A 15,514-nucleotide genomic window follows, 5' to 3' on the forward strand; every position below is an offset into this window, starting at 1 on the left:
GCAGGAGTTCCTCAGGGTAGTGTCCTAGGCCCCGCCATCTTTAGCTGCTTCATCAATGATCTTCCATCATAAGGTCAGAAGTGGGGATGTTCGCTGATGTTTGTACAATGTTCAGCACCATTCGCAACCCCTCAGATACTGAAGCAGTCCATGTCCAAATGCAGCAAGACCTGGACAATATCTAGGCTTGGGCTGACAAGTGGCAAGTAACATTCGCACCACACAAGTGCCAGGCAATGACCATCTCCAACAAAAGAGAATCCAACCATCGCCCCTTGATGTTCAATGGCATTATCATCACTGAATCCCCCACTATCAACATCCTGGGGTTACCATTGACCAGAAACTGAACTGGACTAGCCATATAAATACTGTGGCTACAAGAGCAGGTCAGAGACTAGGAATCGTGCGACAAGTAACTCACCTCCTAACTCTCCTGTCCACCATCTATAAGGCACAAGTCAGGATTGTGTTGGAATACTCCCCACTTGCCGGGATGACTATAGCTCCCACAACACTCAAGAAGCTTGACACCAGGAAAAAGTAGCCTGTTTGATTAGCACCACATTCACAAACATTCACTCCTTCCACCACCGACGCACAGTAGCAGCAGTGTGTACATCTACAAGATGCACTGCAGGAATTCACCAAAACTCCTTAGACAGCACTTTCCAAACCCACGACCACTACCATCTAGAAGGACAAGGGCAGCAGATAGAGGGGAACATCACCACTTGGAAGTTCCCCTCCAATTCACTCACCATCCTGACTTGGAAATATATTGCCGTTCCTTCACTGTCGCTGGGTCAAAACCCTGGAACTCCCTTCCTAACAGCACTGTGGGTGTACCTACATGACATGGACTGCAGCGGTTCAAGAAGGCAGCTCACCACCACCTTCTCAAGGGCAGTTAGGGATGAGCAATAAATGCTGGCCCAGCCAGCGAAGCCCACATCCCGTGAATAAATGATAAAAAAGGCAGCGCGTGGCCATTATCTGTGTGACCCATATGGAATCCCTCAGTTATATCAATGAGAAACAACCTGGGGGCCATGCAGGTAGCAGCTTGCGACACTGTCTGCTCTTAGGGAATCAATGTAAGTCCGTGTAGCTTGAAGTGGTCTAACGCAAATGAATTTCTCACCCAAGGCGATTCCACTTCTCGGGGGAGATGAAAATTTAACGCTATTAGTACAAGGTTGTCACTAATAAATCCTTTGTAAGATAGCATCAATAAATCTATTAAGGAATTTAGGAGAAAATGCTTTGCCCAGAGAGTGTTCAAAATGTAGTTGAGATAAACAGCACTGAGGCTTTTAAGGTGGAGTTAGACGAGTACATGAAGGAGCAAAGAAGGCTCTGGCAATAGGATTACATGAAGTATGGTGGGAGGAGATCTGAGTGGAATATAAACTCTAGAGAGACCAATTAGCCCAAATAGCCTGTTTCTGTGGTGTAACTTCCATGTAATTCCATTTAGGCTAGTGAGGATCTGCAGACGGGCAAGGGCAAACCCCATTCTATTTTTATTTGTTCAGAGGATGTGGGTATTGCTGGCAAGGCCAGCAATTATTGCCATCTCTAACTCCCCTTGAGGAGATCACGTTTATAATCAGGGGCCGTGTGCAGGTCAAGTTACATTGAACAGCAGGTGAGGCTGTCTGTTATCTTCTATTTTTCAGAAGAGGAGCAGTAAAACCTGTTGCTAATGTGAATCAAAAATGTGCCAATCATGTTGGTGACTTATCAATTTACTGTTTAACAAACTTGTTTGGAAGGTTACAGCCTAAACCACAGTGCAGTATTTGTTCTATTTGTTTCTGGAGCTGAGACAAAGTACATTAAACCATATGATACAACCAGTATGTCCAAATAAAGTTTCTGTTCAGTGTCTGGGCTCAATACAAACAATCTTATTATTGGGCAAGCTCCAGTTTCCTGATAGTGAAATCTCGCCTACCCAAACAAACAAACATACAGGGCCAGATTTTCATGTCTCCGTGCCTGTCGGGCAGAGGCAGGAAGGATTTAAAAATGGCGGGTGGGTCCCAATTCTGGGATTCCTGCCCCCATTCCCATTGTGTGGGATTTTTGTGCACACCCGTGAGCCCACACGCAGCATTGTACCCTAGGCGACTCCATTGTGGGAGTTGCCGTTTTAGACCCTCCCCACCCAGCATTCCAGTCACTCCTATTTTGATAGGTGACATGGATCACGGCATCTGAGAGGAGTTATGAATCATCGGGGATCCTAAACTGGAGTCAGGGACCTTTTGACAGATAAGTTCAAAGTGTTCTTCTGCATTCAAGAATATTGAATTAAGATTTTGACATGTCAATTTCCACCTGTGATTTAATATTTTCTTTGATTGACAATCCAGCCACCTTTTAAAGTCTTTTGAAGCTGTAGAACAGATGGCCATCTGTTCCCATGTTTCAAAGGTTGAACAGATAGCTGAAGTCTTTCAAAGACATCAACAATTTTAAATTACTCAAATCTGGAAGCTTTGATGACCCAGCCGTGCAACGGAATCACATTATAAACCCTTGGCTGAGTTCCAAACCCACTAATAGATTGAGCTCAGCAGTGGTTGTTTATACAGTTGAGCAATGCTCCTGTAAAGGGGGCTGTGACCTTTGTTTCTCAGGTGGAGTTTCAATGACTGTGTGTTTGATTGATAGTATTATGAGCTCCTAAGAGGATTAAAGTTCTTTGAAGTGTTTTTTGAATGGCTGTTTGTTTATTTTGACAGCTTCATGAGCATCTCAAAAACTTCCCAATGTTATTGTACGGCTCATGAGTTCTGCCCATAGTGGGTACTGGGTGATTGGCCATGGCGGGTATGGAGGGGCATGGAGGATGGGTGAAGTGTGGCAGCTAGGGTGTCACACACATGTACAGAACTGGGCCAATGTACCAGTGAACCATGGTGGGCCTTCTTGTTATCTGCCCACCTTGGGGACGGGGAGCGAAGGCCTCAACTCTAGCCCGCCCCCATCACCACACCATGAAATCAGCGTGAGTGGGCAGTGCCAGACAGGAAGTGGGATCACAATCTCCCGGCCCACAAGTCCCACCTAGTCAGGACCCTGAGAAGAAATATCTGGAGAGAAAAAGGGTTGTTATAATGCGGCAGAGTGTATGGAACAAGAATAAGCCATTAATAGAGGGAAGCTACTCTTCACGTCAGCAGAGGCAAAAGCCCTCCAAAAACATGTAACTGTATTTCATCCAAAAACAGAAAATACTGGAAAAACTCAACAGGCCTAACAGCATCTGTGGAGAGAAAAAAAAGAGTAAACATTTCAAGTCTGTATGACTTCTTCAGAGCTAAAGAGAAGTAAAAATGTGATGAAATTTATCACAAAGGATCATCCTCTGCCATTTCCGCCAACTCCAGCATGATGCCACCACCAAACATATCTTCCCTTCACCCCCCTTGTCAGCATTCCGTAGCGGCCATTCCCTCCAGGAAACCCTGGTCCACTTCCATCACCCCAACACCTCATCCCCGTCCCATGGCACCTTCCCATGCAATCGCAGAAGGTGCAACACCTGCCCCTTTACCTCCTCCCTCCTCACCTTCCAAGGGCCTAAACACTCTTATCAGGTGAAGCAGTGCTTCACTTGCACCTCCTTCAATTTGGTCTACTGCATTCGCTGCTCCCAATGTGGTTTCCTCTACATTGGAGAGACCAAACGCGGACTGGGTGATTGCTTTGTAGAACACCTTCGGTGTGTCCACAAGCATGACCCAGACCTACCTGTTGCTTGCCATTTCAACACCCCATCCTGCTCTCATGCCCACATGTCCGTCCTTGGTCTGCTGCATTGTTCCAGTGAGGTCCAACACAAACTGGAGGAACAGCACCTCATCTTCCGATTAGGCACTTTACAGCCTTCTGGACTTAACATTGAGTTCAACAACTTCAGATCATGAACTCTCTCCTCCATCCTCACCCCCTTTTTTCAATATTAATTTTCATTTTTTAGTTTTGATTTTTTTTATCCACTTATTTTTATTTTTCATTTTTATTCATTGTTTTATCTCCACCTTTTATCTTTTTCCCCACCACCGTCCCCTCCCCCCACCCCACCCCCACAAAGGCCATCTGTCACTTGTTCATGTTGTTCTTGCCAGAGTGCTTACCTTTGTCCTGCTATTATCACATTCTGCTTTCTGACCTTAATGCCACCATCAGCACCTCCTTTAGCCCGTACCACCATCATTAACACCCCTTTGTCCTTTTGTCCATGACATCTCTGGCAATCTCTTCTTTGCCTCCACCTATCGCTGGCCTTTTATCCAGCTTCACCTGCTCCACCCCCCTTAAACAGTATAAATTTTATCACATTTTTACTTCTCTTTAGCTCTGAAGAAGATCATATGGACTCAAAATGTTAACTCAGTCTTTCTCTCCACAGATGCTGCTAGGCCTGCTGAGCTTTTCCAGCATTTTTTGTTTTTATTTCAGATTTCCAGCATCTGCAGTATTTTGCTTTTATTTAACTGTATTTTATATTGGGTTAAGTGTCTTTGGTTCTCAATGTATAGGGCTCATTCAATCAGGAACATCACTAAAGTTCGAATGGAAGGTCATTTTGATCTTAAGCGTTAAGTCTTAATTGTCTCTTCACAGATGCTGTCTATCCTGGTTAATGTTTCCAGCATTGGTTTTTAATTTCAGATTTTCAGCATTTATACTGTTTGCTTTTGACTGTGTAAATTTACTGGATTCACTGAGACAGGTTTGTGCCTTATTGCATCTTCTAATGATTGTAAAGGATTGTGGTCAGTTAGGTGATGTTCATGAATAATGCAGCAATGAATAAACTTTACTGAAATCTTCAATTAAAAGTCCGATGATGACCATGAAATAATTGCGGATTGCCGTAAAAACCCATTTCTTTGACTAATGTCCTTTAGGGAACCAAATCTGCTGTCCTTGCCTGGTCTGGCCTACATGTGACTCCAAACCCACCAGCAATGTGGATGACTCTTAAATGCTCTCTGAACAATCGAAATTAGGGATGGACAATAAATGCTGGTCTAGCCCGTGATGCCCACATCCCATGAACGAACCTGGAGTGCAGAAGAGGTTTACGAGAATAGTTCCAGGGCTGAGACACTTCAGTTATTTGGTAAGATTGGAGAAGTTGGGACTGTTTTCCTTGGAGAGGAGAAGGCTAAGAGGAGACTTGATAGAAGTTTTCAAAATCATGAGGGGTTTGAACAGAGTAGATAGGGAGAAACTGTTCCCGCTCGTAAACAGATCGAGAACCAGAAGGCACAGTTTTAAGGTGTTTTGCTAAAGAAGCAAATGCGAGGTGAGGAAAATCTTTTTCACACAGTGGGTAGTTAGGGTTTGGAATGTACTGCCTGGAAGTGTGGTGGAGGCAAGTTCAGTTCATGCGTTCAAGAGGGCATTGGATGATTATTTAAATGGAGACAATGTGCAGGGCTATGGAGAAAGGGCTGGAGATTGGCACTAAGTTAAAATGCTCAGAGAGCCGGTGCAGACACGATGGGCCAAATGGCCTCCTTCTACACCGTAGCAATTCTGAGATTCTAGTGCCTATAGTGAAGCCAGCAAATGTACATTTTTAACAAAGCTGGTACAACACAGGTTGCAAGGCAGTGAATGGGGAAATGGAGAATGGAACTTCTGAATTGGGTCAGAAATAAGTTGAATGAAAGAAAACAAAAGTTAGTCAGTACATGAAACCACTACAATTGTCCTGCCTTAGATCAGCTAACTCAACACAGTCAAGGAATTGAATGAAGGACTGTGTCTGGTTGTGTGGCTCAGCACCACACCAGGCAGTACTCTCCTCTTAAGTATAGCTGTGGATCCATTGTTAGCATTCTTACCACTGAGTTAGGTTGTGGGTTCAAGTTCCTTTAACACTTGAGCACAAAAATATCAAAGCTGCCAGTGCAGTACCGAGGGAGTGCTGTTGGAGGTGCAATATTTTGGATGAAGTGTCAAACAAGGGCTCTGCCTGCCCTCTCAGATAGACATAAAAGATCCATTGCAATATCAGAGCAGGGGTGCTCTCCCCAGTGCCTGGCCCAATATCTATCCTCAATCAACATCACCAAAAAAGGATCGTTATCACATTGCTGTTTGTGGGAGTTTGCTGTGTCCAAATTGGCTGTCATGTTTCCTTCATCACAACAGTGACTACACTTGAAAAAGTATTTCATTGGCTGTAAAGTGCTTTGGGGACAACCTGTGATAGTGAAAAGCACTATTGAAACACAAGTGCTTCTTTTTACACTCAGGCCATTGGAAGAAGCTATCAGACTGCAATCTGGAATCAGACATTAGCTGAAGAACTACAGGACGCCCCTAATTTCGGAAAACTCTCATTTATTTACAATTCCAGTCAATCACATGCAGATGTTCTCGAATACAATGCAATTAATTAGCAAACAAAAGCCATCCAAATTTCAAAATAGCAATTAAATATACAAAAATATAGCTTACAAATAGCAATATTTTAAAATATATTCTGCTGCAGAATTCTTATATAAACATGTCTATGAAACTGATAACCTACGTTCCATAAACATTAGAGAGAGTAGATTTATTACATGGTATCAATAAAAAGGCAGAAAGTCCACCCACAAGAGGATCACAGCATCTGCTTGAGGTTACGTTGCTACTATAGGAATAGAAACACAGGGACTTTTTTTATTGACCTCTTTGACCCAAAGCTTGAAGAAATCATGTCTTCACTCACTTAATGTTTGCTAAAAGTCTTAATACTGGTTCATTTAAAGTGGCTTTCACTGCACCTCCAAATAGCTTTTGTCACTTCTGTTTAAGTTTTGTCATAAAATGTGATTATCGATCAGTGTGAGAGAGTGTGGGAAAGGGAATAAAGGATGAAACAAAAGATTGAGATGAGAGGAAGCGTGAGCTTTAAAAAAATGTTGATGATAAGGAAAGAAATGACAGCAAAAGAGGCAAGAGGCAGAAATGGGGAAGTGCCAAAGGAAAAGGGGGAAGAAGTGCATAAAAAACTCAATAGGTTCATTGTCATATTGGTCATTCAAGCGGATCAGTAAAACAAGCTGGGTTAAGACTCTCTAGCTTACTTCCATCCATAATATGCTGGTGTAATTGGCTCTTTTAGTAAGGGCATTTTTCCTCCTGCTATGTATCAATGGCCACCAATCAAAATGGTGGCTTCGCTCATTTTGGGGCCATCAAGTTTGTGAAACACAACTTCAGCAGCTATAATGACTGGAATGCTCCTGTTAAATTGTAGGTTCGCCCATCTAAATCACCTCAGCTGTTGATCAGCGGTGGGGGAAGGGGAAGTTAAGTGTCTAAAGTAAGATGGAAATTTCAAACTGGCCATACACCAAGCCGGAAAAGCCACTCACAGTTGTGACTTTCAAAACATGTTCTGTTGAAAGTCACTTGGAGAATGCATTAACAACGTAGGTAATCTTCAATGTAGTGTTTCCAATATACCTCAGTCGTAAAGTCCATTCCGAACCCAAAACTCTTTCCATTATCCCACTAGTTTTTATTTTGACATTGGTCTTCCACTGTTACCTCAGGACACAAGGGCCTCAGGCAACAATGCCAAAGTAAATTTTCTGGATGCGGTAACACTGTTTGCTAAGATGATTGGTTTTCATATCGGCCTTTCCCAGCCTCGCTGAATCCAGCAAATTTACTTTAGGGCTGCTGCTGCCTGCACAAATCCATCCATTGGACACCGGCAGCGTTATTGTGGGAGCTTACCCTCTGTTGGTGTGACTAACTCCTGTTCTGAATGGGAGTTCAAGACAGAATTTTCTTTAACAGGCCCTCGCCAAAATTTAACATAGGCCTTGAACAAGGTTTTCACTGTATTATGCCCATCTTCTTACACCCATTTCAGGCTTTCAACAAATTTAAGGCAAGTGGAAACTGATGGTAAAAATAGCATAGGGCTTAGTCACATTGATTTTTTTTTTTTGGTTTGCATTCACACCCAGAGTAAAATATATACACCAAATAAGTAGACTAAATGAGAAGGGCCAAACTCAGAAAGATCCATTCAGCTGGTTTGCCTACATTTGGAGTTCAGGTTCTGAATGCCAACATTTTTCTTGGAGTTAGATTGTACTCTTCTCTGGGGTTATTCACCTTACCACAGAAAAATCTTATCTCAAATACAATCCACTGTGTAGCTGGAGAGGCGTAAGGCTGATCCCTGGTATCACAAAGCTATTTTTGAGGAAAGATTGGGGAAACAGGCTTTTTGGTTTTAAAAAAAGGTGTCTTAGAGGTGTTATTATCTCTGGTTTATCCTCGCAGCTCTTCCCACTTCAATCCTACAACTTTTCGAGCTCCAAGCAAATTCCTGGCCCTAGAGATATACAAGTCATAAACAGTATGGAAAAGGTATATCCAAAACTTACTTGAAACCACATTGCAAAAGTATGATTCAGGGACACAGTTTCAAACTAGTTAAATGGCAAAATAGTGGCTCATGCTAATTTCTTTACTGAAAATATTGTCCACACATGAAATAGACTTGCAGACAGAGCAGTTCAGGCTAATATCCTGGAATCATTTAAGAAGCAATTGGAGTGTGCAACGGGATAATTCTGGATGATCTAAGGTAGGTTGAATGCTCTCCCTCTCCTGTAATTATCTTTGCGATGTATGATATGGAGCAGAGCTGGGCGAGTGTCTTCATCTATTCCACTCTCCTGGTTTACTGACAGCACAAGGAAACCCCCTGGAAAATGATAGAGGATTGAGGGCAATAGACAAGAGCCTGTTTTGTGGTGCAGCTGCCTCCTGACGGCTGTGTGGGTCAACTCACTCACAAGGACTAATGCATGAAGAGCTCCCTCATAGCGTAGGACAGAAGCGACAGAGCTTTCTGTTTCTGTGGTATGCTCGGCATACAGATCCGTATGAAATGGGAGCAATTGAGGTGGGTTTCTTTGTCACATCAACGTGGCAAAGATTTCCTGTTCAGGAAAAAAAGTGGAAGACTGGAAATAAAAGAGGCAAAGAGGAAGATTTTGAAAGCTTGACCTGCCTTGGGACAGCAGAGAGGAGGATAGTTTGAACCAGTTGATACATATTATAATTGTGACAGCGAGTACTAACAGAATGGAACGATACACTGTGCTGCAACTGGGCACAACACTTCTTGGCCTTGCGCACTACATCTCAGTTTCCACACAGGAAGGTGATTAATCAATGTGTGCGTGCCCGTTTTTGAACTTGCGAATGGCCCTGAGGCCATGAACAGTGAAACCATCAAAAATAATCAACCAGAAGCAGCAGAAAGGTGCAATGAAGAGACCACTTTGTTTCCCCTGATGTGAAAGATAGGGCTCCCCCTTCAGGGCCTAACACTGAGTTTCTTTGTAGAATGACAATATAAATAAAACAAAAAAAATATTGTAACACAAGCAACCATGGTAGCCTTTTGAAAGAAGAATGTTGTAAGTACATTAAAAGGTCAGTGGTAAATATTTACACTATCTGCAATTAAGGAGCATATCTCCTTGAATCACTAAGTAAACGAGTGTAGTGGCTTTGAAGAGACATGCAACTACTGCGCGGAAATTATTGTGGTTGTTCAGTATTGACAGTCCCGCGCCATGCACTGTCTGCTGATCAGGGCTGCAGGCACAGCAAAGGTCAGGGGTTGGAGGTGAAGGTTCTGGTTCCAAAACACCCTCCAATGATTCAAAGCGGTAATGAGATTTCAATAACACAAGAACAGAAGATTCGGATTAGTTAGGCCTCACCGCCAAGGAAACTTGAATGAAACATTGTTCAACTGAAACAGAACTCCACTCCTTTGAAAAAACAGTTTAAAAAAATTGACAATCATGACTTTTAATTTTTAATGTACCAATTTGGGATAGCTGAGATTCAGCAGTGCAAACAGTATGCTGGACTGTGCTGGATATGATGGCGATTGTACAATAAATGGGTCACCATCAGTGTACAATCAGTGTGACATCTGTAAAATCAAGGTCGATGAATTTTACTCAAAGCTTTCTTTACCAAGACTTGTTGAGGATCTGGTGCACTTGTGATGAATGATGACCTTTGCACGTCCCAGCACCAATCAAGCCCCCAATAGCTTTGTTCTACAAAATGGGATAAGCTTATTATTATTATTATTATTGCTCGGAAACTGGCAGTTTGCGCTTGGTGCAGGACTTTTTTTTTAATGCAATAAATTGTGCCACTCGTGCTACAGTTGGCAAGTTGTGTACACTTGTGGAATTTTCGCTGGATTCCGGGCTGTACCAATTCACTTGGTCAATTTGTTGTCTTTGGAACCATTTGCTCATAAGTTATCAAGGATGAGAGACCATAAGACGCAGGAGCAGGAGAAAGCCATTCGGCCCATCGAGTCTGCTCCGCCATTCAATGAGATCATGGCTGATCTGATAACCCTCAACTCCACTTTCCTGCCTTTTTCCCCATAACCTTTGATTTCCTTACTGATTAAAAATATGTCTTATCTCAGCCTTGAATACACTTAACAACTCAGCCTCTACAGCCCTGTGTGGTAAAGAATTCCACAGATTCACTACCCTCTGGGAGAAGAAATTCCTCCTCATCTCCGTCTTAAATGGGCGATCCCCTTACTCTGAGACTATGCCCTCTGGTCCTAGACTCTCCCACAAGGGGAAACAACCTCTCAGCATCTACCCTGTCAAGCCCCCTAAACATCTTATATGTTTCAATAAGGTTACCTCTCAGTCTTCTAAACTCCAATGAGAAAGGGTTTGCCAGGCTACACCCCATTAAGGGGCGCTTTCAGTTACAGATTTCATTGATATTTCCCACTTAGTTTCTGGAGGTATTGGTACTTTCACCAAAATAGTTCCTTATTCTTTCTCCCTCTTCCACCAAATGCCCATCCCTGACTAAGACAGCAACAGGTTTCTAGGCCTTTGTCAACAATGTCCTGATGGTTCATTAGCTTTTCAATTGCTGAAAGTTGTCTACTCTTCCTAAGGCTCTCCTCTACGTAATGCTTCTAAAAGACTCAGCTGTGACCAGGAATTCAAGCTAAGGGAAGTCATTGGATCAAGTTTTGTAGTGGCGCACGAAGGTGCGAAGTGCTTAGTATCATTGTGGGTCTTTTTTTAAACCTAACTCTCCGTTTGTCTCCTTGCCTGAAGGCATTGAGTAAGTCTGAGGCAGTGCAGGGTTTATTGCAGGGGGTGGCAATCCCAACTATTGGTTGCCTGAGAATCTCTGGATTCTGGCACCACAGAACAGGAGGCACGATCTCACCGCAGAGGCTAACTGTAGAGTGAGCTCCCCACTCTTGGGCAGTTGACAAGTGACAACCAACAAATTTGTCAAAGGAAGAGACTGCGGGGTCCACAATTCCAACTTAATGGGACTTTTCTCTATTTTTCTAATGAATTCGGTGTTAGTCTCTCCTGGATACCTTTCCTTCGCCTTCCTGCAGAGCAAGAAAAGGAGCGGGAGTTGCACGGACGAGCAGCAGAGTCAGCATTCTGTGCCTGGCAGGCCATTATTGGAGGAGCAGAAACACAAGGAGCAGTAAGTATATCAAGGGCTGAGGGTGAAGATGGGTCACAGATGGGCTGAATAATAAATACCACTCTGCACGGTTTGATGGCCTGGGTGGTTCCTGCTCTTTGGTGAAAGAATCAGTTTTTACAGACAGTTAGTGGTGGGTGGGTTATTTATTTTCAGAAGGCATCATGGTCCAGTTTAATCTTATCTTCGCTTGACATCTACATGCGAGTGAATTCTCCCGGCCAAAGCGGCTGGATATTGATCAAGAACATGCTGATTCTTTTTTTATTAAACCTCCTCTTGCCGTAGTTGGAATACCAGCTAACTCAGCAGAGACCAGGGATCAAACCTGACTGATTCACTGGGATGGAAGGTTCAGTTTCACAGTAGGTAGTGTATCTGCTAACCCAGCTAATAGAGGAGCCCACATTCTGGGGGAAAAAAGCAACCTTACTAAAATTATTCAACGTAAAGCCTGGAAAATCCAAGGATTCAGACAGAATCAGCGTGAAGGCTAACAACCATCTCCCCCACACCCTATCCCCTGCAGAGTTAATTTGAACCTAATCTCCGGGAATGGATGGAACTGGATTTAACACTCAGTGTGATTTTACTCTCCACTGAATTATGGACAGTAAATTTGGGAGGCGTGTAACCCCTCCCCTGACCTACCACCATCACCACCACCACCACAATGTCTCACAAAAGGAGATACTGGTCAGAGGTCACTCTGGTTCAACTGCACTGAAAACAAGCAGCTTACACGTCAAGTGACCAGAGCAATCCTCCTGCCTCATCGTGTCTGACACAGCCTTTACTTACTATCGGTAATTAGAACTGGACAATTGTAAATAACTTGAAGATCTGATGCATTCCTAGAGTTTGCAATCCTGTTCGCATTAAAAATCACAAACTGAAATCTCCTAGCTGGTCAAGGATAAGAGGTTCTGCAATGAAGAGAATTGAATTGATACTTGAAGGGGAGGAAAATGCAGCACCATGGGGTAGGAGTGAGAGAAAGGGGGAGTGGGACTAATTGGATAACTCTTTCAAGGAGCTGGGATAGGCATTATGGGCTCAATTGCCACCTCTGTGCTGTAAAATTCTCTGTACCTAGGGCACACAGTTGAAAATGCTCAGCTCACCAGTTAAAGTGAAGCTGCAGAAAAAGCGCCCTTTAACAATGTGCCCTGTGACCTGATAAAGAGACAAAATGCTGAACTAACACGACGTCCTGTAATAAAGAACTGACAATCGTGCATTACCAGATCTGGAGTAGGACGTTAAACAAAAATGGGGCGAGTAAAAAAGGCATCTGCTTTCTCACTTGTAACGAGATGTGCTTTTCACTGATACGATTTTTTAAAAGAAAATTTCAGATAAAAGTCAAGTGCAGCTCGAATAAGATAAAACGAGCCAATTGCAGGTTCCTATCCGCTGCAGCAGCAGCGTTCTGAACCTGAACAGAACAGCTTCATCACTCAGCCTTTCTTTATTGCCAGTTTATGTGCTGCTCATTTTCTGGAGACCAGGGCGATGTTGTAATCATACAGTGATCATGAGGAAAACTGACAGCACAGAGGCAAACAAAGGACAAGGCTAGTTTTTAAATGAATGATATCAGGAGATCTTCTGAGTGGAAAAAGTCTGCAAAGGCTTTCATTAGCTGCTCTGGTGTGCACCTCAGTCCTACTTCTCCTGCTAAGACAGGAGAGAGATTTCAATACTAATCCTGTGCTGTAGATTTTTGTTGTAGACACCCTTGGCTTTTCCAGCATCGTTCCTTGTTCCAGTCCCCAATCCCATCTGCATTTCTTACCCTCGTCAACTTGCATCTTTTCTCACCTCTCCCTTTCCTGCCCACGTTCCTTCTGTGTTGTTTTCTTTTTTTTAAGAAAAACCTTAAATAATGCTTTACATTAAATTGTTTCTTTGTTTGCTCAGGGTCTCTTTGTTGACACACTTACGTCATTAGCCATCTGCTGTAAGCGAGGCGATGCGATACATACGGGACGCCATGAACTGCTGTCCGTTTCCTCTCCCAGTCACTAATTAACACCACGGTGGTTTGTCTACCTGTGTGAGGAGCCTTCGATTAAATGAGCCGCAGGCAAGTTTCAACCCCAGGAGGAATTCACAAAGACTCAAAATGTTTGAAAGGTCTGTGACAATGAGCCTGCTACACAAACATTTTTATAATTATTCTTTTTTTTATATAGAGGAAAAAATAAAACTAACCAATAACTCAGCGGTTTGTCCCAAAGTGTCCTCGCTCCTATAGCCAAATGTGTAGTGTGTTCAGTGTAGAGCTTGACCTACCTTGTCAAACCCTCCCCCGCATAGAAAGTATTTCATCATCAAATATTTAGGAGATGTAGGCATCTCATGGTTTCAATCCCAAGATGTGCTGGCTGAGGAACGCGGGGGGGTGAGGTGGGCCGGTCTGAGGATCGTTTCTCACATTGGAATCTCAGACCAGAATCTGAAGTAGGGGTGAGAGCTTTGGACACACGCACTTTTTTTTGGGTGATTTCACAGCTCAGTTTTAAGCCTGGGTCTTTGAGAAGTCCTGTCTTGAGGTTGGGTGCTTAGCATAGTGTTACGAGCATGGTTAAAGCTTCTGCCTTGAAGAGGCCCAAGTTCATTCCCTTTGTCATCTTATCCCTTAAAATGGCAGAGCCTTTTTCACTACCCGAGCACTCAACTTGATGGAACTTCAAAAAAAACCCCATAAAATACACACCAACCATTTTGATTTTTTGTACCTGCGATAGTTCGAAGGGGGAGGAGAATGAGTGATTGTAAAGTGCTCCTTCGTGTATAACTCGAGTCAGCTTGACTGCTGCATTATAATGGTAGGTCCAGCAGCGACTCCTAGTAGATCCAGCGACAAAAAAGTGCTCAGACGTTCGGGACTCTCCTGACTGCACACGGTGACTCACTGCGCGCCATAGGATGCCCACCCATCAGATTCTGGCGTTAACAACGCACTCAAGTACGGGTTAGCAGGTTCACCATCTTGTGGATCGGCTCCATTACACACACGGAAAAATGAAACAAAAAATAAACAAAAATAATAATGATACAAAAAAGGAAATCCTCTCTTTTTGAGTTGAAATTCGAGCAGCGTGTGCTACACTAAGTTGTCCGTCCCGCTCATGGCTCCCTGTTCTTGGTTATTTTGCAGGACAGGCGTATTGCAGAGTGGACAAACCTTCCTCACTTCCAGCCACTTGATCAGACACCTAAAAACATATTAAGAAGAACAGGTTTATTGCTCAATACATTGGTGTCTATATTATTGGTGCAACTTACACTCATTAAAGTTATGAGATATCAATCATGGGAAATACACCATTTTCCCTTTTTACACCCCATTTCGCAGGAAAGTCCCCTCTTACTCTGTCCCAGCAATCTCATACAACAATAATATTATAAAATTGTTCCAGTGCTGAAGGAGGCCATTCGGCCCATTGTGTCCGGTCTGGCTCTCCGGATCAGCAACTCACCTGGTGCCACTCCCCGCCTTCTCCCCGGAACCCTGCACATTCTTCCTCTTCAAATAATCCAATTCCCTCCTGAATGCCTCGATTGAATCTACCTCCACCACACTCTTGGGCAGTGCATTCCAGAACTTACTCACTCGCTGCGTGAAAAAGTTTCTCCTCATGTCTCCACTGCTTCTTTTGTCAATTATCTTAAATCTACGCCCTCTCATTCTCAATCCTTCCACCTGTGGGAACAACTTTTCCCAATCTACTCTGTCTCGACCCCCCCTCATGATTTTGAATGCCTCTATCAAATCTCCTCTCAGCCTTCTCTTCTCCAAGGGAAACAGTCCCAACTTTTCCAATCTATTAGGTAATTAAAGTTCCTCATGCCTGGAACCATTTTCGTGAATCTTTTCTGCACTCTCCCCAATGCCTTCACACCCTTCCTAAAGTGTGGCACCCAGAACTGGGTGCAATAT

General features: G+C 43.4%; 1 protein-coding gene across 5 annotated transcripts in view; it reads right to left on the reverse strand.

Moving 5' to 3' along the window:
* The window catches only part of rnf24 (ring finger protein 24), a 632,553-nt gene that overhangs the window by 457,388 nt on the left and 159,651 nt on the right, over positions 1 to 15,514 (reverse strand). For 4 of the 5 annotated variants that reach the window (XM_078554280.1, XM_078554265.1, XM_078554273.1 and 1 more), the window contains exon 6: positions 6,359 to 14,789. In XM_078554280.1, coding sequence (XP_078410406.1) covers positions 14,678 to 14,789 — 112 coding nt within the window. In that variant the 3' untranslated portion in view covers positions 6,359 to 14,677. Of the gene's footprint in view, positions 1 to 6,358; positions 14,790 to 15,514 lie in introns of those variants that run through there. The other variant, XR_013578203.1, reaches the window with a different exon arrangement.

The sequence above is a fragment of the Cetorhinus maximus genome, chromosome 1, assembly GCF_964194155.1.
Source record: "Cetorhinus maximus chromosome 1, sCetMax3.hap1.1, whole genome shotgun sequence".
In the NCBI taxonomy this organism is placed as follows: Eukaryota; Metazoa; Chordata; class Chondrichthyes; order Lamniformes; family Cetorhinidae; genus Cetorhinus; species Cetorhinus maximus.